Here is a 2,527-nt window from a genome sequence, read left to right as displayed (position 1 = left end):
TATAACAAAGAGTGAAAAATTGAAGGGGGTCTGAATACTTTCCGTACCCACTGTATATTACTTAACTGATTTCTAGCCATATCCATTCATGCAAAAACAATATATTTATATAATATTGTATTAATAATATTATATGATATTCATGTCATATCTATATTGTAAATATCTATATTTTTAGTATATTATAAATTTTATTTTCAAATAGAAAAATGACGTCTCTCTTTCTCTGTACCTTTTTTTTACGGTAAGCTTTGTTACGGTACCGTGTAACAAAATTGACAATTGTTAGCAATATGTGAATGAGAAAAATGAACCCATAGTGTTTGTGTTTAAAGTTTATCCCCACTAAAATTAATCCGAAAGAGATCTCAGTCCACTTTCAGATCCTGCCTGTAAATCAGCTTGATATCATATAACCACTAATGATGCTTAAATTGCATTATTGCCAGAATGATTGTGACCCAATCTCGCAGCCTGATTGATGTGTTCGGTCGTGTGTGTTTCAGGCTGGAGAGCAGTCGAGACGACCTGCGTGTGCGAGCAGATGTTCTGGAGCGAGAGGTGACCGATCTGCAGCTGAGGAACGAGGAGCTCACCAGCCTCGCTCAGGAGGCCCAGTCCCTCAAAGACGAGATGGACATCCTCAGGTCCGAGAGAGTCTGCATCCACACAGACAGCTGCTCTCTGAGGTGTCATGCTGCTGTTTCACAGGCTTTCTGTGCTCATCACTCTTTCTCAGGCACTCGTCTGACCGCGTGAGGCGACTGGAGGCGATGGTGGAGACGTACAAGTGCAAGCTGGAGGATCTGGGCGACCTGTGCAGACAGGTGCGTCTGCTGGAGGAGAGGAACCATGTCTACATGCAGCGCACCTGTGAGCTGGAGGAGGAGCTGCGCCGAGCGAAAGCCATCCGCTCGCAGCTCGACACCTACAAGAGACAGGTGAGCAAACGATGCTTCCACGGATCGTGTCACGTGTGAACAGGGTCTGAACGGGAGTTAAAGGTTACACAATCAACAGCAGTACTAGAAGAGCCGTTTATCAATCCAGAAAATCAAGATGCCACAAAGGATGTCGTTCAAATCGCTTTTTTAATCGTTTTTTTTTTTTTTACAATTCTCATTACCAAACATTTTTTTTTATGCCAAAATAAAATGTTTGTTTGTTTATTTATATGTGACTTTAGTTTTAATGTTCAAGTTTGAATTTAATTTTTATTTTTAAGTTTGTTTCATTTTTTCTTTTTGTTTCATATTTTTTAAAAACATAACAATTTGTTAGACTTAGTGTTACAGCAAATCCCTGTGCTATTTCAGTTCCAAGATGCTATATTTATTAGTCATTTTGTTGTTTTGTCTGTTATTAGTAGAAGTATTAGTAATTTAAATATGCATATATAGTTATTAATTTTTGTAGTTTAATTCTAATTTATTTGTTTATATATAATATTCTATATATGAGCTATATTATATAATAAGTGTATACAATATGTGTGTATAGGGTAGGGCTTGCATAGACTAGTCGAGTGATCGACTACTTCAACCACTAGTCAGCGCTGTCGGAAACAATCGACTACTCGAGCATGCATTGACCATAATGCATGCACAGAGTTTGCAAGTACGAAATTAATTTTAGAATTACAATATTGCGTGTTGCTGTTACTTTCTATGACTTTATCTATGTTGCATGTAAAATTTAAATATGTAATGTAATAATTAGGGGTGTGCCCGAAGCCGAATACCTTATTCGGAATGGCACGGATAATGGCTTCAAAAACAAATAACGGACAAGGAATAATTCTGCCTGAATATTCGGCTGAGGCTGGCACATTCTGGTGTTTGGTAGATAACAGGTGAGCCAGGGGATCAGCGCAATATTATACACAGACCTCTAAAGTCACGCAATAGAGTGTGAAGTGAATGAATGTAAACTTTATGAATGAAAAGAGCGCAAATCAAACACCGCATTGCTGTTGCCTCTCCGTGCATCTCTCAGAAATCAGAGCTTGGCAAGAGTAATATCACCTAAAATAATACATCATACACGTTCTATTATTTGTATATATTTAAAAGGCAATGATTTATTTATTTATTTATTTAGTCATTTATCAGACGCTTTTATCCAAAGCGACTTACAAATGAGGACAACAGAAGCAATCAATTGTAGTATTAAAACAACTAAAAGCTAAAACTTTATAAATACTACCTATACACATTTTAAAAATAAAGAGATTAAATAAAAATTAAATGCATACAACAAAATTTCAAAACTTAACATTTAAATGATAAGCAAAAAATAAAGCTAAAAACAATTCAAAATATTAAAGAACAAAAGGTATAAGAGTATAATAATGATTCTAACATAACACTAAGCCAAACACCAAAAAAACAACTACATATGTGTATGTACAACCACACACACACACACACATATATATATATATATATATATACATACACATTTATAAATTCAATATATATATATTATTTCATTTCCATTTAGTTTGTTGAAGTATTAAAATAACTCA

General features: G+C 35.1%; 1 protein-coding gene across 1 annotated transcript in view; it reads left to right on the top strand.

Annotated features, from left to right (window-relative positions):
• Positions 1 to 2,527, top strand: part of LOC107696339 (protein Hook homolog 2-like) — a 30,245-nt gene that overhangs the window by 10,563 nt on the left and 17,155 nt on the right. Inside the window, 2 exon segments of the mRNA XM_016496633.1 lie at positions 507 to 647; positions 740 to 941. Of these exon segments, the coding sequence (XP_016352119.1) occupies positions 507 to 647; positions 740 to 941 (343 nt within the window).

Source organism: Sinocyclocheilus anshuiensis, unplaced genomic scaffold (assembly GCF_001515605.1).
Source record: "Sinocyclocheilus anshuiensis isolate Anshui unplaced genomic scaffold, SAMN03320099.WGS_v1.1 scaffold62, whole genome shotgun sequence".
Classification (NCBI taxonomy): Eukaryota; Metazoa; Chordata; class Actinopteri; order Cypriniformes; family Cyprinidae; genus Sinocyclocheilus; species Sinocyclocheilus anshuiensis.
This window is presented reverse-complemented; position numbering and strand designations above follow the sequence as displayed.